The following is a 20639-nucleotide window of genomic DNA, read 5'->3' on the forward strand; positions in this document are numbered from 1 at the left end:
TTTGAACTCCTATTTGCATTTTGTGCCTAGTGGGAAATCCACCAGTAGATGATAAATGAGTAAATTCTTCATCAGAATGTGAAGGTGTTCTCTGTACTCTGCAGGGGCTCAGTGTCAGAAGAACAGGACACTTGGGGACATTCTGTATGAGGGTCTGGAAGATCTGACACAGGATTACTTCGAAAGGTTTAAGAACAAGTTGTCTGATTTCTCCTATAAAGACCAAAGTCCCATCCCACGTGGGCGCCTGGAAAAGGCAGATTATGTTACCACAAAAACCCTTCTAATAGATACTTATGGAGAGGAAGCAGCGCTGGATGTGACCATAGCGGTCCTCAGGCTGATCAGTCTTATGGGACCAGCCGCGGATCTCCAGCATAAAGTGAAACAACATGGTGAGTTCTGTTGGGTGATTTGTCCTATATACAGTATCTTATCAGTAAATGTTACAGATTACCTCTATAATTCAGGGCCAGATTAAGCCCTCAAGGGGCCTTGGTCACTTTAAACAAAGGGCCCTCTACCGCTTGTCAAAACACAGAGTAAAGGCAATATAAATTTACAGTCCATAGAGTCGCTAAAATAGCAGATGAAAGCAAGTGACAAGCAGCAAAGTCTGGCAAATAAACTAGGAAGCAATTTCAAATGTAAGGATGTGTTATAAAGCAAAGGTAGGAACATTGCGATAAGAGAGTACATGTAAACTCCTTAGTTGTTGGGATAGTACATGTAAACCCCATGGGTAAGTGTGCTAGTCAGGGTATCGGGATTATCAGAGAGTTGTACCCATAATATATGTATGAGTCATCTGTGTGCTGTATATTACTGATCCAAAATATCATACAAGAAAGCGAGCGCAGTTGTCACAATTTAGAACTCAGGTATATAGTATTTATTAATATCACATTGAAAAATGGTAGATAATATAAAAAGAAAGCATTAATATTGGCACACGTGGGACAAGGATTTAAATAAACATATATGAAAATTGTATTTCTTTTAGAACATTAATGCCACTAATATAAACAGTTCTCACCAATAGCGATCACACCAATAGTTCATAAGCCTCTATTGTAACAGATCTTTTATATCCAATTTCAGTTTATTGCGTATAGCAACACAGATCCTCCAGATGGAAAAGGGTTAACTTCAGGGTTAGATGTATAGACACGGAGCAGTCTATTTATTTCTGTTTGTCCACAACAGCTAAATATTCCTGTGTATTGGACACAGATAGACACTGTTTCGTGTCTCCCAGTTGGATCAACAAGGTCAGTTACCTGTGGGTAGAGTAACCCTCCGCTAATTGGAGCTATAGCGCCAGAGCTAGTCAGTACCGTATCCGTCGGTAGCAGCGGCAAAGGAAACCACACTGCATGGGACCAGCGGTGGTAAATACCGGAGATGGGGGATGGAGGGGAGGCAAGGGGGAGAAAGGATCGAGATTGAGAGACAATGGAGACAAAGCAAGATATAGATATAAAAATAGTGAAATTAAAATAAAATAAAAAATAAAAATAAAAAATAAAAATAAAAAATAATAATAAATAAAAATGGCGATAATATTTTACAGCCCCTTTAAGGTATTTGGAAAGTCCCAGTGGTTGACCTGTACTGTGCTATCTCTTATCTAAAATACCTGGAGTCCGTTATTGGAGCTCCCGTAGGCAGCAAAGTGTTGCAGCGGCAATGCGCTGTTTGTTGATTTTAGCGTGTCGGAGCTTCGGCGGGTGACGTCACCGTCTCTTTCGGCGGCTTTGTATAGATAGCGAGAAAGCGGCAAACACATGTTTTATGAAGAATAAACGTGAATTTCCGTTTCCTGGCACTTCCGTTTTTATCAATAAAGTTTTTGCTATATAAAGTGATTTTTATCAAACAAATCCATCCTTGAAAAAGCGTCCTAGTGACGTGAAACGCGTTGGAACGCTGTAAAAGAACCCCCATAGAAGGAGAAGACTTGCCAGACGCTTTCTCGCTATCTATACAAAGCCGCCGAAGAGACTGTGACATCACCCGCCGAAGCTTCCGACACGCTGGAATCAACAAACAGCGCATTGCCGCTGCAACACTTTGCTGCCTACGGGAGCTCCAATAATGGACTCCAGGTATTTTAGATAAGAGATAGCACAGTACAGGTCAACCACTGGGACTTTCCAAATACCTCAAAGGGGCTGTAAAACATTATCGCCATTTGTATTTATTATTATTTTTTATTTTTAATTTTTATTTTTATTTGTTTTTATTTTATTTTAATTTCACTATTTTTATATCTATATCTTGCTTTTTTCCTTTTCTATCTCCATTGTCTCTCAATCTCGATCCTTTCTCCCCCTTGCCTCCCCACCATCCCCCAAACAAGCGCCGGTCTATTTTTTGCCCCTCCATAAGCAAATACCTATCCTACGATCAACCACAAGACCTGGCAGCTTCAACATAAGCGCAAGTACTGTTCTGTAGGAGTAATCCCTACATATTTTGTTCACCCATAACTGATTATTTGCTGCCTTGTCTCTGTTATCAGGCCCATGAGATCCTCAGGGAATTCTAATGTAGTATCTATTTTACTTACACTCGGTTATATGTAACTTATGTAATGATTGTTTCCCCTTCTGCCCTTATCCTTATAGGTGAATCCCAGATGATGGCTTCCAATGACACACTTGAAGGTTGGTACGATTTTCTCTTTGAATAATATAAAATGCAGCCAAATATATCTATATATCTGATTAAAAAAGCCTTTGTTGGGGCGAGGCCAAGCTGGCAAGTGGGACAGAAGTGCATCGATTGTGCTCCTGCACATTTCCCATTAAATTGCCCATACCTTACCTTTAAAACCCCATTTAATCTTGCAAAGCCCAACTGGGGCAATAGGTGGACTAGCGATGCAGAGCCGGGGGTCGGGATTTCCTATCCCTGCGAGTTGTGGCCTATCCACCTTAGAGATGAGCGGTTCGAATTCCGTGGAATATGAACCGCTCCGAGTGCGGCCGAATGCGGGAATCTGGCGTTGGAATTCTCGTGAGACACAGAGTCTATAAAAGCTTGGCATCCCGAGAATTCACAGTCACGCCTTCAGTTGCGCATAGCTCTGCTCATGGCGGTCTGGGCATTGTGCAAGGGTGTTGAAATTTAACTTGTCATCAATCACTTGTCATAAATCATTAGTGTGCAGAGGGGTGTTGTGCAGAGGGGTGCAGTGGGTGATTCGTGCAGCACTGAGTTCTGCTACGAGGTTCCAACAGAACGTGAGTGACTGTTCTTATCAGTTTAACACACAATAAGCCCCCTCAAAAAACTAGGCCCCAAAAAGCACATAATGGCAAAAAAGAGGTGCAAGATGGAATTGTCCCTGGGCCCACCCACAATAAAAGAAGCAATAATCAAAATAGTGCATCATATATATATATATATAATAATAATTAATAACAAAAAGCGATCCTGACAGGGTATTGTCTAATCGCTGTGCCCATATATCCACCCAAAAATGACACAACTCTCCTGTTGGATAAAATTGGCCACAGCGGCCATCTTTATTGAAACAATACAAGTTTAACAATAACCAAAACATTCCCCACGGAGGTGGTCCCCGAGGCCCTCAATAAATCTATCCACACGTTCAAGCACTTCCAGGAGTTCTTACCCCCAGCCGATAGCGATTGGCTCGAGGGCACCAATTGTCAACACCCAGTGCTCATTACTTAACCTCACCTAGGGGAGTCCAGCCCCCTCATGGGGCCCTCCCCGCCGCATAATTAAGCCTCAATGCCACTAACCTCGAGGACCCCCCTCCGCCACCAAGCACGGGATTAAACCCTTAACCCCGTGCGCCCCCCCCCACATCCGGAACGCTGTTTCAACTCCCTCTTGTAGTCCCAAGGACCAAATATCTATCCCTACGGCATTCAGGTGCACACCGTCCCCTTTCCAAAATGCCCCGGCACCAGACTCCAGTTCCCTGTGCCTCACCACCACAGCCCCGTTTCTGGCCATAAAACGCCCAATCGCCCTGTTAACTTTAATCCGTGCCTTATTGAGCTTGTCAGCCGACCTTGCATCCCTCCAATATTGGCGTGGCACAATGTCCGACCAAACCGTGATCACTTCCGGAAACATTGCCCATAAACGCAGGAGATCAAACTTGATATCCCGTATCAACTCCCTAAATGGTCTGCCCCCAAGGTCGTTCCCACCCACATGCAACACTAATATATCGGGAGCCCTATCGAGCCGAACAAAACGGTGAAATTCCTGCAACACTCCACTCCATACCATACCGCGCTTCCCCAGCCAGCGGACCAATGCCTCCTCTCTATCCAAACCCAGCTGGCGGCCGTTCGGTCTGACATCCGCCCGTTAAGCTCCCCAAAAGACATATGAATGTCCTAAAATCCAAATCAGGCACGGAGACTGCCCTAAAACAGAAAAAACACGCAGTCAACCTCAACAATCCCCTAAGCGAACATAAGAACGAAAACGAGACGATTCCCACCGCCCAATACGCTTAATTAACTCATCACCAAACCCCATCCTAGCAGCCTCAGTTGCGGCCCCAATACGGAGAGAGTGACCAGCGTATTCCTCCCCCTTGAGGCCCAACGTCCGCAGGACTGCTCTAAACACACTCGTGAACTGGAACCGTGACAAAAAAGACCCATTTGCATGCACCAACAAAGGATCACTTTCCCTGCCCACTCTGACTTCCTTAAACCTCCTTAGCCGTGCCACCGGGCACATATCCGACCCTGGTACTGAGAAGAGAACTACCCTCTTCCCCCTCCCTAACTGATCCGTCTTTGACCTCCTCACCAATAGCTCCACCCTATCTGAGTATAAATCTACATCCTCCTCCAACAAGCCCCCCGGCCTGGACACACTTGGACTCACGAGCTCACCTATCCGCAATGCGCCGAAGAAGGCAAGCGAGAAGGCCACCCCGAACAACCTTTCCTCGAAATTGGAACTACAAACCGCCCCTAACTTCATGCCCATATTCTGCAACAACTGAAAGGACACCGGCCTTCTCTGATCCTGTACCACATGGCCTCTCCTCCAACCTTTCAATGCTTGCGCAATCAGGAAATTCTTAGTGACATCAGGCCTACCGCCTGCACGAAACCCAAAAGCCAAGCCCGCCATGCAGCGCGTGATTTTTGCCACTGACCAACCAATCTCTTTACAATGGCCTATATATAACAGAACGGCCAACTCATCGTCATCCTCCTTCAAACCTGCTACCTCACGCCATTCCAACCAGCTCCGCCAGTCCTGATTATACGCCGACCATGTATTCGGGGCCAAAGATTCCCTGATGAGCTGGTCAACTACCCGTCCAGCAGATCCCAGAGCCGACTCGGGAACCCGGTCCCCTCCCTGTCCGCCTCTGGCGCCAACTCCCGGAAACGCTCCCACTGTGAACGAGAACGTGCCTCGCCACCACCCACAAATTCAACGCCAGGCATTCCAATACTAACTGCTGCAAAATAGTGACCACTGGCGGTGAAGATGCCGACAATTGGTTAATGGCCATGACAACCCCTAAATTATCGCAGTGAAAACAAATCTTCCTATTGCGGAACAACTCCCCCCAAACCACTACTGCAACCAAAATAGGAAATAATTCCAACAATGCCAAGTTCTTTACCATGCCCCTCTGCACCCAAGACTCAGGCCACCGGCCTACACACCAATGTCCCTGGCAATATGCCCCAAAACCGCCACTCCCGGCCGCGTCTGTGAAGAGGTCTAGCTCCGTGGCCAGGCATGTGTCCGACATCCACAAAGCTCTGCCGTTAAAAGCCTCCAAAAATGTTGCCCATACCCGCAAGTCACCTTTCAATTCACTACCTAATCTGACAAAATGATGAGGAAGAACCACCCCTGCTGTCGCTGCTGCCAGCCCCCTGCTGAATATGCGGCCCATAGGCATAATGCGACACGCGAAGTTCAATTTACCCAGCAAGGACTGCAATTCCCGCAATCTAATTTTCTTCACCAGCAATGCCCTCCCTACCTCAGCCTTCAAACCCAGCAATTTCTCCTCGGGCAAGCGGCACTCCATATTCTCGGTATCAATGACAATACCCAAAAAACTGATCACTGTCGCAGGGCCCTCTGTCTTACCAGGTGCGAGCGGGACCCCAAAGTCTGCCGCCACCCTTTCAACCGTCCTCAACAACAAGTCGCATACCCCAGTCCCCCCAGGACCAATACATAAGAAGTCATCCAGGTAATGAATAACTGAACTGCACCCAGAGACATCCTTAACCACCCACTCCAAAAAGGAACTAAAGGCCTCAAAATAAGCACACGACAAGGAGCAACCCATCGGTAAACATCGATCAACAAAAAACTCCCCGTCCCAACAACATCCTAACAAACGCAAACTAGCTGGGTGAACCGGCAGCAAACGAAATGCCGATTCAATATCAGTTTTTGCCAACCGGGCCCCTTTCCCAAACCGCTTCACCCACTGAACAGCCGAGTCAAACGATGTATAAACCACCGAGCAGATGTCGGGGTCAATGCCATCATTGACCGACGCCCCTTTTGGAAAAGATAAATGGTGTATAAGACGAAACTTGTTCGCCTCCTTTTTTGGCACCACCCCTAATGGTGAGACTATCAAATCTGGCCATGGTGGCGACCCAAAAGGTCCGGCCATACGACCCAGCTGTACCTCCTTAAACAATTTATCCTGAACCACTTCTGGGTGTTCCCTTGCGGACTTCAAATTCCTCCTAAAAACCCCTGAAACCCGCACGTCGGAAGGTATCTTAAAACCTTCCTTAAACCCCTCCTCCAACAACGCGGCTGTCTGCCGGTCGGGATATCTATGTAGATAGCCCAGCATCCTTTCCAGCCGAACCGGCGTCTCCCCCTTCTGAATTACCGTCCCGTGACTTCCCCCTGAAGCATTTATTTGCACCATGGGTCCCTCCACACGAGGAACATTCATGCTTAAATTAGCATTTTGCCCCAAACCGGCATGACCCGTCGTTGAAGGCAAAACAGAGTCCCTTCTGCATGGCCGTCCCGTTTGTGGCCTCCCTCGCCCCCCCCCCGTCCCCACGAAAGGGCTGCCCGCTTTTCATGGGAGCCGTCACCTTTAACCATAAAGCAATATCCTTATGGTCCCAACGTACAGCCTTCCTCTGTCTAAACTGTTCATCGTACCGGAGCCAAGCCAGGCCCCCATACACACGGTGCGCCTCCCCTATCGCATCCATGTAACAAAACAAACCTGAACAATTGTCAGGTGCCTTTTCCCCAATCACACTAGCTAAAATGGCAAATGCTTGTAACCAGTTCGTGAACGACCGCGGTATCAGCCGATACCGCCGACGTTCCTCCTCCTCCTTCTTCTCCTCCTTACGGGGCCTATCCAGATTAAAACGCTCCAAAGGGAGCAGTGAAAATATATCCACGTATTCCCCTTTCCAAATCTTCTCCCTCACTTCTTGCTTCAGGTGGGCCCCCAATGGCCCCTCAAAACAGACATACACCTCCCCTTTTGCAGTGTCACTGAGCCTCCTACTCTCTTCCTGCGTCTCCCCACTGCTCCCTTGTGCCCCTGCACTACTGCTGCTTTGCCCACTGCCGGCCACCGGCACCCCGCTGCTAGCTGGCACCCCACTGCTAACCGGCACACTACTGCTGACTGGCACGCTACTGCTGGCTGGTGTGCCCGCATTCTGCGGCACCCACGCCGCCGCCGGGGACGGCCCCGCCCCCTGCCGCAAAACAGCCAACCAATCTGCAAAACCACTCAACAATTCAGCAAAACCCCTGCTCATCTCCCCTTGGAGGGCTAATCCCCCCCCCCCCTGACTCTGCGCTAAAGCATTAACAGACATAGAGACAGACTCACCAGGCTGCCTGGGGGCTGTGAACCCAGCAGCCGCAGATCCAGCATCCTGATGGGCCCCAGCCAATGTGGAAGGACCAGGTACTTCTCCATCATCTGCTGCAGGTGGCATCTCTCTTCTCCTGTCATCGCGACCTTCAGGTACAGCGCCAGCCGGCGTGACCTCACTGGAGGCGGAGCCAGATGGGCGCCGCTCGCTCCGAGTACCAGGCCTGCGTTCCTCAGCCCGTACGTCTGCCCCCCTGGCACGACTCAACCCGCGCTGGGCAGCGGCATGCGCAGCATGCCCCGCCGTTCCAGGTCCAGCACCCCGCACCGCCGGATCTTCATGCACGGGGGGGGGATCCCCCCCGCGCGGAGGGTTCCGCCTGCTAGCTGGATTCCTCCCAGACCTGGTCCTGCGGGCGGAAGGTGCCCGGCCCGCAGCCCGGCCTGGAGGGTCCCTGATGGGGCTCCGTGAACGGCGCTGAACCCTGGGGGACACCGATGGGCTGAAGCGCTCCGGAGGCCTAGACCTCCGAGGCCGTGCGCCCGCTGAAGCAGCCTCTTGCGTTGCTGCTCCCAGCCCCCCCAGCAGACCAGACATCTGCTGCTGCAGCCATTCAGCCCCTCTAGTGCCCGCTGCCTCCCTAAGGGCAGCAAGCGCAGCGGATACCTCCGCATCAGCGTCGCCTGGGGAAGCCATGGGAGATGCCAGGGCTGCTTAGCTGTTGAAAAAATTCTCCCAGTGACCCCTATTTCCCGCCTGAACCCTGCTTATAAACCCTTCCAACACCCTGTTAAGCCCCTCCCCCTATGACACCCCTTCTATGACTATCCTGCTAATCAGCTCCCTACAAACCCTGTCAGGGGAGCCTACCCCTAGGCTTTGCCTCAAGTCCGGCTCCTACAGTATGATAAACTGGTTGCTAAGCTCCGCGATTATTACCACTAGTCTCTCAATACATTGCCTGATGGGGGGAGGGGAGGGGGGGGGGGTAATTAGGGGGCAGATGGAAAAGATTTCCCCCACCAGCTGCTTCCTCAGTTAGAGAAACATGTATGTGAAGCCCTGCAGTCCATTCACCGCCAAGTGAATAGGGAACACCGCTGGGACCAACAGTTTGTCGTGATTCTTAAACTCCAAAATATTTGGCCAAAGGATTGCCGCCTACATTGTCCGGAGCACATCTCTGGTAATAAACGGAAGTTGTAATAGCCACCTGGAAAGGTGCAAATACGGCCACTGGAGGAACACTATTGCATAATGTGGGACTGGTAATTATGAAGTTTTTAGCCTCAGTTATTCAAGAATCACATGAGCCATAAAACCTAAGTCTAATTTAGCCAATTTAGCCTCACAAAACTCTCTTCTATATATATTTATATATATATATATATATATATATATATATATATATATATATATATATTTATATATATATATATAAACAAGTACCAGCCGTTATATTATTTTTTTATGTTTTATGTATGTTTGTCTTGTATTGTCTGTTTATAAAAAAAAAATATTAACAATGATCTTATTATGAAATGTTATATTGATTAAAGTTTTTACTAATTCAATTATTTGATTAAAATACTGTAATCCATTTGATTATTACACTGAACACAGCTGCGCCTTCTATGGTACTGCTGACCATTGTCACTCGTGCTTCCTTTTTTTTCTGTCCAGTTTAAAGGTACACACCCTTATATAGGGGCAGCAGCAGTGTACAGTTGAAAGACAAGAAATGCCATACTTTCCAGAACCTGCACTCTTGTGTGGGGATTGGTATGTAACCCTGAGGTCGGAATCCCGGTGGTCAAAATCCCGATGCCAGAATCCCAACCGCCAAAAATCACGACAAGGGGGGGACGTGGATTGCCCCCTTGCGGGCTCGCTGCTCTCGCCATGCAGTGGGCCCGGTGCTTCGCTGCGCTCGGTACTCTAATTTGGACACCCACAGAGGAACAAAGTGCTGGGATTTCGTCGGTCGGGATTCCGGCATCGGGATTTGGACTGCCGGGAATCCGACCGCCGGGATTGTGACTGCATCCCCTTGTGTGACCTACTGGTTACTTCTGTCTGTTATCTTAGTGATTCAAGGACTCTGAAAAGTCTGCTGAATGGTCTTTTATTTTAGACTCCTCACATCACTTTGTGCCTTCACAATGCTGCCATGTATGTGCTGTCTGCTGACTCACATGTGTCATCATGACCTTCTGCAGTAACTTGCTGGGGTCCTGTAGTTATTTTTATTGTCTGATGGGGTCCCAGAGCAAAATAGTTTGAGGACCCCTGGTGTAGAGTTAACAGCAGTAGTAATCAGCGGCGTAGCTACGTTTTGGGCGCCCCTGCCGCCCATTCAAACCCCCCCAATCCCCCGCAGCCTTACCTTTCGCGCTGGTCCCGGCGGCTCCGTTCTTCTGCTGAGGACCACCAAAAAATGTCCGCCCCCATACAGCAGACAGTTTCAGAGAACTGTGTGCTATATGGGGGCGGCCATTTTGTGGTGGTCCTGAGCAGAAGAACGGAGCCGCCAGGACCAGCGAAATAGGTAAGCCTGCGGGGGATTGGGGGGAGGTGTAACTATAGCACCGCAGCCCCCGGAGCCCCCATATGCACAGCGCTCCCCCCCCCCCCCCCGAGGTGGCGGGGGCTGCGGTGCTATAGTTACGCCAGTGGTAGTAATGCTCAGGCGGGTGGCCGGCACTGATATAGTCTGGTCTGCTAACAGGAAGGAATCCAACTGCTGTTACAGGTGCACAAGGACAGTTATTCATTATTATTACTCCTTATATAGTGACAGAATGTCCCACAGTACAGTACAGAGCAGAAGTAATCCCTAATACACAGAGTTTACAGTCTAACAGCTCCATTCTTCCATCAAACATCTTATTGTCTCACCCCTTCTAACGAAACATTCTCTGTCCTCAGACTTTCTACCAAACTGTTATTATACCATGTATCTTGTGTCCTTATTTCCTCCAAACTCCTTGGAACTATTGTCTACTGCCCCCTCCCTCTGTCCCCCTGCTCCCACATACCTCCACTCTACCTCTGGTCTTGACCAACGTTCCCTCTAATTTACGAAGGCTGTGTGCGGCAAAATATATTGCCTGTGCAACTTTGGAAGGAAATTCAAATTTGTGTGCATCAAATATATATATATATAACTGTAAACGACGTTCAGCATATGTGTTAACTTTACTTCAAAATTATATTAAACATTCAAAACATTTAAACATTCAAAACACATCACACATTAATTGAGTTCACAACTGCAAAAAGGGACCACTGCTGCTTTGTGCGCTCTGCTGCAATGTCTGTGCGCACGCTCATCGAGTTGTGTGCGCGCGCACACGTGCACAGCTTAGAGGGAGCACTGGTCTTGACCCTATATAGAGAACAGGGGCAGTAGGGTGAAATGTTGCCTAGGATGTCCATGAACCTTGCACCCGCCCTGGAACCAGTAGCAGTTACAGTATCTTCACTTCTGATTCACATGCAAAAAAGGCAGAGTTCAATTGTAAAAAAAGCTGAAAATACACAATTAACAGTTTTTGTTCCTCTGATCCATTCTATTAATACATGTATCTATCTATCTCTGAATTATTGGGATTATATTCTGTACATTGAGTGCATTTCTTGTTTTAAAGAACAACCACTGTTCTCATAGACTGTTCTTGGCAAACAAAGCCTCACTGACTCTGAGGAGCTGTCATTTCTGTCATGCATGTCAAAGTATTTACTATTTTATTCATATATACTATATCATCCTGTACAGGCTGCAGATTAAGCTACATGGATCATATGAGGGGGAAATACCATGTTATTAAACATCATGATAAAAGATTAGGGCAAGGTCTGAATATGAAGAAAGACTACACCAGTCTTCTACTGATCAAGAATCATCGGGATGAGTGGGAGAGACAACATGAGATAACAGCTTCAGGTCAGAGACATCAACAGATTATGGCAGACAGATCATCAGATAAGTATTCCCCAACCACTATACAGGCTCTGTTTGACCCTGATGATGATGGACTTATTCCCAAGACTGTGGTGTTACAGGGACCTGCTGGGATAGGAAAGACTATGACCTCCCAGAAGATCATGCTGGACTGGACCTCTGGGGATCTGTATAAGGACCAGTTTCAGTTTGTGTTCTATATAAGCTGTAGAGATGTCAACACAATTACTGGTAATATAAGCCTGGCTGGGTATTTATCCAACTGTTGTGGTCTGACCTGTCCAGCTGATCTGTTCCAATCAGTCTTCCTTACATCTCAAAAAATACTTTTTATTGTTGATGGATTGGATGAATTAAAATGGTCACCAATGAATCACAGTAAGGTTTGTAAAGATCCATTTCAGGAGGTCTCAAAAGAAATCCTTCTACAGAGTTTGTGTAAGAAGACACTGCTCAGTGACAGCTCAGTCATCATCACCACAAGACCACTCTCACTGGTGAAGCTGGTGGACTCTGTTGAATGTCTTCGATATGTAGAGATTCTGGGCTTTACAGGGAAGGACCGTGAGGAATATTTTTATAATTTCTTTGAAACCAGAGAACAAGCAGATTTGGCTCTCAATGTAATAAAGGACAATGAATATCTGTACACGATGTGTGTTATCCCTATAATTTGCTGGATTGTTTGTACTGTAATGAAACCACTAATAAAACAGGGATCATCTTTGATTGATTGCAAGACAGCCACATCCATTTACCTCTTGTACCTTAAGAGTTTAATAAAGTATCATGGAAGGGACTCTGCCCAGCCTATATGCACATGTATACAGAAGATGTGTGCTTTGGCCAATGAAGGAGTTTGGGACCAGAGAATTCTATTTGAAGAATCAGATCTTGTAAGACATGGGCTCTCAATGTCAGAGCTGGAGTCCGGGTTTTTGATTGAGAACTTCTTCCTAAGGGACGCTGAGACCCGCACCTGCTACAGCTTCATCCATCTCAGTGTGCAGGAGTTCTTTGCTGCTCTATACTATGTCCTGGGTGATACATCTGTAAAATATCCTTTCCTCAACTTCCTGAACAGGTATAAGAAGAATTTACTGAGAAGCAGTAAAGTGAAACGTTTCCTGACAGCATCAGTAAATCGCCCACATCTGACATTAACTGTAAGATTCTTATTTGGTCTTTCAAATGAAAAACAAATTGAGGAGACTCGGAGAGTCATTGGCTGCGACATTTCCTTTACAGAAAAACCTGTCTTGGAGAAATGGCTTAAGAGAAAGTCACCATACTACCATAATGAGATACTGTGCTGCCTGTATGAGACACAGGACGAGGAATTTGTTGGGAGAATGATGTCTCACTTTCCTACAATAAAAATTACAGGCTGTTACAATACAAAAGGGAACGAGAACATTGGTTACCGGGCTGTGGCCTACTGCTTGGAGAGAAGTACAATACAACATAATGTCACTTTTAATGACTATATAATAGGACCAAAGGCTCGGAGTGTTCTATCTAATGCACTTTCTAATTGTTCACAACTTCGGTACGTATTTAACACATTACCAAGAAATTGTGTGTGTGTGTGTGTGTGTGTGTGTGTGTGTGTCTGTGTGTGTGTTTATGGCCTGTAGATGTTCTGGTAGCAATCAAAGGTTTGATCCCAATTTCATTTGTGTTATGTTACTTAACTTTGTACACTGAGAAGACATGGTAGGAACTGACTAATGTGCTGGAGCCACCCGCTCCTACCGCCCCTCTGCCACTACTGCTCCAGAGGGGAAGTAGGAGGGGTTGGCTGCAGCACAGTCCAAAGTTCAAATAGGGGATCCACAACAACTGCCAGTGAATGAGTTTTGAATGACAGTTGGTAAGTTGGTGTGACTCTCCTATTCGAACTTTGGACTGGACTGAAACCCCAGCTCTGGATCCACAGCTGGCTGGAGCTCTTTACCAGCATAATTCAATTAAATGAGAAATGGTGGAATAAAAGAGAACAATTTTATTTTCCTACATCGATTCCTTCTGACACGGATCCCACTTAGCATTCCCCACAGTCACCAGTGTCACTCTGTACATAGGCAAAGGTACTCCCAGATCACAGACCCAGAAGTCCAAGCATCAGAGCTCATTGTACAGGGCAGCACTTATTGGGAGAGTTGCCCTTTGGAAAACGAATCGCATGTGTAACTACATTTATTCTTCGCTCCATAGGAGACACAGGGCTGACGCTGAAGGTTGGGCCTCGGCACCAAACAGGTTAAACATTTTGCCTTCTGACAGCCCAGGTTCCTCATCACCCTAAGCCCCACCTCCACCCTAAGGAGACAGTTTCAGTTTGGTGCCGGCAGGAGCCAGATGCTCATTTATAATGGGGGGCTGCATTAAGCAGCATTATTTACTTAAATTATTTATTTTCTTTAACTTTTTACATGAGTAAATAGCAAGGTGCCCTGAGGATGCCTATGCTGTTACTCCATCACTTGGGTGCCAGTGGCTGTGACACCATGACTTAGTGTGTGATCTTGGCCAGTCCCAGGGCAAAGGACCATCAGCCACAATCAGATGCTGGGGTTACAGGCAGAGGCGTAGTGAGGGCGGTGCCGGTGGAGCACAAGCTATCATAGCGCCGGAGCCATGCCGGAACCACCAGCTCACCCGCTCCGTCTCCCCCACCAGCTCCCGGCTCCCCGCTGTGTCCGGGAGATGTGGTGATATTTATAATTCACGTCTCACGGCGGACCGCTAGCCAATAGGCGCTTGCAGTCCAGCAGCCAATCAACTGGTGGCTGCTAGACCGCGAGCGCCTATTGGCTAGCGCGGTCCAGCGTGAGATGGGAATTTTAAACAGCAGCACCGTGCACATCTCCCGGACACAGTGGGGAGGGGGTGCGCCGATAGAGGCTGCCGCTGCAGTGGATCAATGCCTCATGAGGGGGAGGGGATATGCCCTGGGTCTGCCTCTTGCCATCCCCAATGTGCTGCAGGAGGCTGGGAATAAGAGGCAGCTGTATTCATTGTTATTTCCCCCCCCCCCAGCTGCTACTCTGGTCTGGTAATGTCGTGCCCCCCTTCCCCCGCTCTCAGCCCCTCTAGTATCTCCCCTATTCCTGCCCAGACAGCAGGCCACTCCTTTTAGTGACAGTCTGTGGGCCTCACACCCACCCTTTAACCCTCCATTGCACTGGTGCTGCAGCTTTTGCCTCCTCTCTCAGCCCCTGAAAGATGGTGGGGCTGAATTAAAAGTGTGGGGTAACAGGTGAAGGGGCTGATTTAAAGGAAGAAAAAAGATTGATATATATATATATATATATATATATATCATATATGGTGGCCACAAATGCAGTCAGTATGTCAGTGTGTGTGTGTTGGGTGGCTGGCATCAGCGACAGGATCTGTATCGCCTCCGGGCTCCCCTTCTGAACTTACACCACTGACTCCCACCCTCCCTCCCTGTTCCACACTACTCCCTCCCACCTTCACTCCACACTACTACTCCAACCCTACCTCCCTGCTCTGCACTATCACTCCCACCCTCCCTTCTCTGCACTATGACTCCCACCCTCCCTGCTCTGCACTATCACTCACACCCACCCTCCCTGCTCCGCACTATTACTCCCACCTTCCCTCCCAGCAAGCAATTTCAGTCCCCCTTGGCAATGAGCAATTTCAGTCCCCCTTGGCATCGAGTATGGAGCCCCTGGCATTGAGCATGTAGGTAAGTGGCACTTATGTGTTAAATGTGTAATGGGCATTACGGTTTGTTAAATAGTATGTAATGGGCATTACTGTGTTTTATATAGTATGCGATGGGCATTACAGTGTTTTATATAGTATGTGATGGGCATTGCGGTGCGCTATATAGTATGCAATGGGCATCATGTGTGGCCTTATGTGTAATTGGCATTATGGCATGTGGCTTTATGTGTAATTGGTATTACAAAGTTTGCTAAAATGTGCAATGGGCATTACGTGTGTGGTATAATGTTGGGCCGTGCCCACTTTTCACTGCACAGGAGCCTCACCTACTGTACTACAAATTGGGGGGCGCGAAACATGCCCTAGCTTCACCACTGGTTACAGGTATGTGGCTCTCTGCACATGGAGTGCCGCTAGCATCTTCTGCCCATAAGATGCTCATAGCTGACAACTCCGGGAGAGGGGACCACCAGGATTTGCGGTCAAGTCTGGATACACCATTCCCCCACTGGACCACCAGATATAAGTGCAACGGGTGCAGGTTGTCAGTAGCGGGGCCGCCCGGTATCTACCATATCCCCACCACTCTACTGGCACTGTTCTAGGAGGCCATTTCCCTGGGGTTCTTAGTCAGAAGGGCGGTGGGCTCAGGGGCGTAACTATAGCACCGTAGCCCCCGCCACCGCAGGGGGGCGCTGTGTATGTGGGGGCGCCGGGGGCTGCGGTGCTATAGTTACCACCCCCCCAATCCCCCGCAGACTTACGTAACTCGCTGGTCCCGGCGGCTCTGTTCTCTGAAACTGTCTGCTGTATGGGGGCGGCCATTTTGTGGTGGTCCTCAGCAGAAGAACGGAGCCGCCGGGACCAGCGCGATAGGTAAGACTGCGGGGGAGGGGGTTAGCATGGGCGGCGGGGCGGCGGGGGGGTGCTTGATGGGGCGGCGGGGGGTGGGTATGGGCGCCCCCCCCCCTAATGGCGGGGGGGGGGGGGGGCGCCCAAAACGTAGCTACGCCACTGGGTGGGCTCTTCCCATTGGCACCTCCCCCGGTTAGTGGTGTGCTTCCTCTCAGAAGTTTCCTGCCTTTGGCTTCCTCTGCCTTCTATCCTACCCAACTCAGATACAGAGTAGTCATTTCTGTCCAGTCTGCTAGTCTGCAGCATGCTACCTGTGAGTTGGAGTTGCTGTCCCCCATGTCTCCTCCATATCAGAGTCAGTTCACATTGTTTTATTTAGGAGGAGCTCAGTTTATTGAGCTGATTGCCCATATTGCTCTGCATTGTATGTGCACTGTGAGTTTGTTGTGATTGTGTCAATCCTTTCTACTGTGCTAATGCTACTGTTTTATTTATTTGCCCTGTGCGTTTTAAGTGACTAATATGCTATAGCTACATAGCAGCTAGTGCGCCTTAGTCACTAGTGCATAGGAGACACAATAAATTTGCTTGTAGGTTCATAGATCCTGCAGAGTCATCCAGATGTAAATCCCAGAGGGAGACAGGGGATCCATTGTTACTGGTATATATAGCCTGTGCTGCTGGTTTGTCCCCTCAGGATCAGGTGCAGGATGGCTTGCGTGTTAGCTGTTTCAAAGCTCACAAGCAACCCTCAGCCTCTGCCTCCTCTTAGAAGCCAGTTTGGGCAGTGTCTCTGACACAGAAAATGGTGCAGCTGGTAGGTAAATTATCCTTTGTGCCACCCCACGAGTCTGTGGCCATCAGCAGGGGTTACAGTGAGGGGGGACGGGGTAGAGCTGAGTTCCACCACTTCTAATGGTAGGGGGAACTGAGTTCCACCTCTACTACAACCCTGAACAGTAATTCCAACAGGAAAGCCTGTCCCAGCAGCTTCTTTTTCTGGCATGGCGTATGTGATGTCATGCCATCACAGCCGCTGAAATTAAGAACAACCACTAAGAGGGGCAGGATCTGTGCTTGCTGAAGATAGGTGAGAGGGGGCTGGAGGAACTCTTAGGTGGGAAGCTGCTGGATGGACACAGGGCATGGAGCTGCTGAGGGACATGGACAGTGAGCCTCTGGAGTGACAGAGACAGATGTGTATAAGAAGCACAACTGTAAACATTATATGTATAAGGGACACTACTGTGTGGTTTAATATGAGTCAAGGCACTACATGCTGTGTAATGTGTATATGATTGTGCTACTGTGTTGTAACTTTAATTGGAGTTGATTGACCACACGCCTTCCTTGTGGGACCATTTTAACTTTATTAGAGGTAAGGCACAAATTCCCTGGCACTGGTATAGGCTCTGCCTAATTGGGAGTGGGATCATTGTTAGGGGAAAGGAGTTCCCCCGCCTATCCAGGACCACTTTAGGTACTGACTGTTAGTTACCCGGGCCAGTTTGGCTCCCCCTTTTCTGAAGCCTCCATGAGTGAGCTCATTGTCTGCCTACAGCACACTTTACAGGGTAAGGCTGTAAAAAGGGCATCTACTGTATACATAGAGGAAGTTCCTCCTCCTAGTCACCCTGCACCTTGGATTCCGGGTCTGAGTCAGTCTTGGGGAAACTGTCTCAGTCTCATCTGATGTGGAAGTTTCCTCCACCCAGGTGGACACTCCCTCTTGGATTGACGAGGAATCTTTGGTTAAGGTGGTTAGGGAGCTTTTGTCCATGGACAAATCTGAACAACCCCCTAGGTCAAAAGGGCCTAATTTTAAGCAAAAGAAAAAGGCAGTTACCTATTTCCCTAAGTCTGAGCAACTTAAGGAATTAGTAACTGAGGCTTGGAAGCCAGTCAGCCATTGCAGAGACCAACCGCATATTCAGTTGGGTGGAGGATAACATTCTAGCCTTATCAGCCATCTTCATACCGGGCGTCCTCAATTGGGAGTCAGACTTCCTGAGTCTACAAACCCTTCAGGCTGGAGAGCGGTCACTTCATCTGACAGTGTTCCAGATACAGGTTCAGAAGTGGACCATGCTGGAAGTAGACTTGATGGCATCTCAGCAAAATCACAAGGTTCCCAGGGATCCGGGAGCCTGCATGGTGAATGCCCTATCAGTTTCATGGCCATTCAGGGTAAGGCATGTGTTCCCTCTAATCTCCTTTCTGCTAAGGGTCCTTCGTTGAAGTTGAAGGCAGAAGAGGGAACTCTCATCTTGGTAGCTCCGGATTGGCCAATATGTCGACCTCCTAGGCCTCCCTGTCCAATGCAACTCCCTCTGCATCCGGACCTGCTCAGTCAGGCTCCATGTGGGCACATGGATCTTCAGAGGCTGGCTTTGACAAGGTGGTTGTTGAGACCTCTTTGTTGAGCCAGAAGGTATTCCTCTAGAGTTATCTGTACCATTCACAGGGCCTGTTAGATGTCTTCAGCTGGTGTGTACTGTCGGATTAGGAGAGTGTAGAATTTCTGGTGTCCTCGACGGGTCTTAAACTGAGGAAATATCACTTTTCTAGGGTCTGCAGAAAAGCTTGGTGCAAACTTATGACTTGCTTCTCTTAAAGTCCAGGTCACTGCTTTGTCTATTATCTTTCTTGCATTGTTGCCAACGGTTGTAGGTGCCTCGTGAGCTGTACAGCAGAATAGTTTTGCAAAGCAGTGACTTGATTGACTGCTAAAACAGCAGCCATAACCCAGTGTACAGTGAGACAATGAGACCATTAGGCATTATGGACAGCAGCCGTAGCGCAGCGGCAATGTGATCACCAGACAGGTGTTACAGGGGCAGCAGCTATAGCCCAGCACACAGTGGCGATATGATCATCAGACAGGTAGTACAGGGCAGCAGTCATAACCAAGCACACAGCAGCAATGTGACCATCAGACAAGTGTTACAGTGGCAGCAGATAAAGCTCAGCACACAGCGGCAATGCACCATCAGACAGGTGGTACAAGAGAAGCATTCATAGCCCACAGCACAGTGACAATTTGACCATCAGACAATTCTCACAGGAGCAGCAGACTCAGCCCACTGCACAGCGACAATATGACCATCAGACAGTTGTTACAAGAGCAGCAGCCATAGCCCAGTGCACAGTGGCAATATTACCATCAGGCATGAGTAATAGGGCCAGCAGTCTAACCAGTGCACAGCAGCAATGTGACCACCAGACAGGTGTTACAGGGGCAGTAGCCATGGCCTAGAGCACAGCAGAAATGTGACCATCAGACAGGTGTTAGAGAAGTGGCAGCTAAAGCCCAGTTCACATCAGCAATGTGACCATCAGAAAGGTGTTACAGGGGCAGCAGCCATAGCCAGAGCAAAGCGAGAATGTAACCATCAGATAGCTGTTACAGGGGCAGCAACAATAACCCAGCACACAATGGAAATGTGACCATCAGACAGGTGTTACAGGGGAAGCAGCCACAGCACAGTGCACAGCAGCAATGTGACCATCAGACTGGTGTTACAGGGGCTGCAGCCATAGCCCATTGCACGGCGGCAATGGGTCCATTAGACAGGTAGAACAGGGCAGCATCCATAGCCCAGTGCTAAGCGGGAATGTAACCATCAGACAGGTGTTACAAGGGCAGCAGCCATAACCCAGCGCACAATGGAAATTATACCATCAGACAGGTGTTACAGGGGGAACAGCCATAGCCCAGTGCACAGAGACAAAATGACCCTCAGACAGCAGCCATAGCCGAATAAACACCAGCAATGTGACACTACAGTATCTGATTACAGCACAGGTTTCTGAAGGGGGTGACATAAGGCCCTACCCCAGGGCTGGGCAGATGTTGATGAACTACACATCCCAGGATGCTTTGCATTAGATTTGCTATGTGGCCATGCTGAACTGATGCAAGGCATGCTGGGATGTGTAGTTCATCAACATCTGGAGGGCCGGTGTTGCCCAGCCCTGCCCTACCCCCTAAATACTTAAATTGTGGCACTCCTTTGCTGCTTGGAGCCAGGCAGATAAGGGGAGAGTGGGCCGTGCCAGGCAGGCTGGGGTGATGTTTGCAGTAGTGTTCCCCCAGTACATCCTCCATGTCTGAGCTATTAGCAGATGGTGGTGAAAGGGGAACATTGGACCTAGGAAACTTCCCAAAACTTTGTGCAGGGGTAGCTGCTGGCTCTGGGAGCATCATGGGCCCCAAGCAGCTGCACTGGTGGTAGTTACGACAATGTGATATGTTAGCTGGA

At 48.6% G+C, this 20639-nt stretch overlaps 1 protein-coding gene across 1 annotated transcript in view; it reads left to right on the plus strand.

Annotated features, from left to right (window-relative positions):
* Nucleotides 1-20639, plus strand: part of LOC146007594 (NACHT, LRR and PYD domains-containing protein 3-like) — a 53418-nt gene that overhangs the window by 13673 nt on the left and 19106 nt on the right. Inside the window, exons 3-5 of the mRNA XM_083146071.1 lie at nt 105-395; nt 2631-2669; nt 11635-13369. Coding sequence (XP_083002197.1) covers nt 105-395; nt 2631-2669; nt 11635-13369 — 2065 coding nt within the window. The remainder of the gene's footprint in view (nt 1-104; nt 396-2630; nt 2670-11634; nt 13370-20639) is intronic.

The sequence above is a fragment of the Crinia signifera genome, chromosome 6, assembly GCF_055691185.1.
Source record: "Crinia signifera chromosome 6, ASM5569118v1, whole genome shotgun sequence".
In the NCBI taxonomy this organism is placed as follows: Eukaryota; Metazoa; Chordata; class Amphibia; order Anura; family Myobatrachidae; genus Crinia; species Crinia signifera.